The following is a 430-nucleotide window of genomic DNA, read 5'->3' as shown; positions in this document are numbered from 1 at the left end:
TCCTGCTGACATCCTGAGATTCCTTGTTGCTTTGTGCGTGTTCTTGGCTTGCTCGAATTGCCTTATGCGTTGCCTTAGAAATATCCTGTCTCCTCCAGGGGCTCTACTGCATTTCTGTTAACTGCATGGACAACGCGGAAGCACAGTTTACTACGGCACTGAGGGTAAGATCTTCCTGCCAAAGTATTCGCTGGGGTGTGGGTCAGTGAACAGTTGAGGTTGGGAGGGAAACCTGGAGATCATCTATATTAGTGTTAACTTATTAATTTCTTTTCTCCTGTGCTGATCACAGTTCAGGTCAGGAGGATTTATTAATAGCGAAATATCAGATACCGAATCCTCGAATGGCTTAGGTTGGAAGGGACCTTAGAGATCGTCTAATCCAACCTCCCTGCCGTGGGACCAGGTTGCTCGAGGCCTCGTCCAACCT

At 47.7% G+C, this 430-nt stretch overlaps 1 protein-coding gene across 1 annotated transcript in view; it reads left to right on the top strand.

Annotated features, from left to right (window-relative positions):
• Positions 1 to 430, top strand: part of MAU2 (MAU2 sister chromatid cohesion factor) — a gene marked incomplete at its 5' end in the record, with an annotated part of 13,287 nt that overhangs the window by 7,417 nt on the left and 5,440 nt on the right. The window contains one exon of the mRNA XM_009873453.1: positions 99 to 164. Within this exon, the coding sequence (XP_009871755.1) occupies positions 99 to 164 (66 nt within the window). The remainder of the gene's footprint in view (positions 1 to 98; positions 165 to 430) is intronic.

Source organism: Apaloderma vittatum, unplaced genomic scaffold, assembly GCF_000703405.1.
Source record: "Apaloderma vittatum isolate BGI_N311 unplaced genomic scaffold, ASM70340v1 scaffold15967, whole genome shotgun sequence".
Classification (NCBI taxonomy): Eukaryota; Metazoa; Chordata; class Aves; order Trogoniformes; family Trogonidae; genus Apaloderma; species Apaloderma vittatum.
This window is presented reverse-complemented; position numbering and strand designations above follow the sequence as displayed.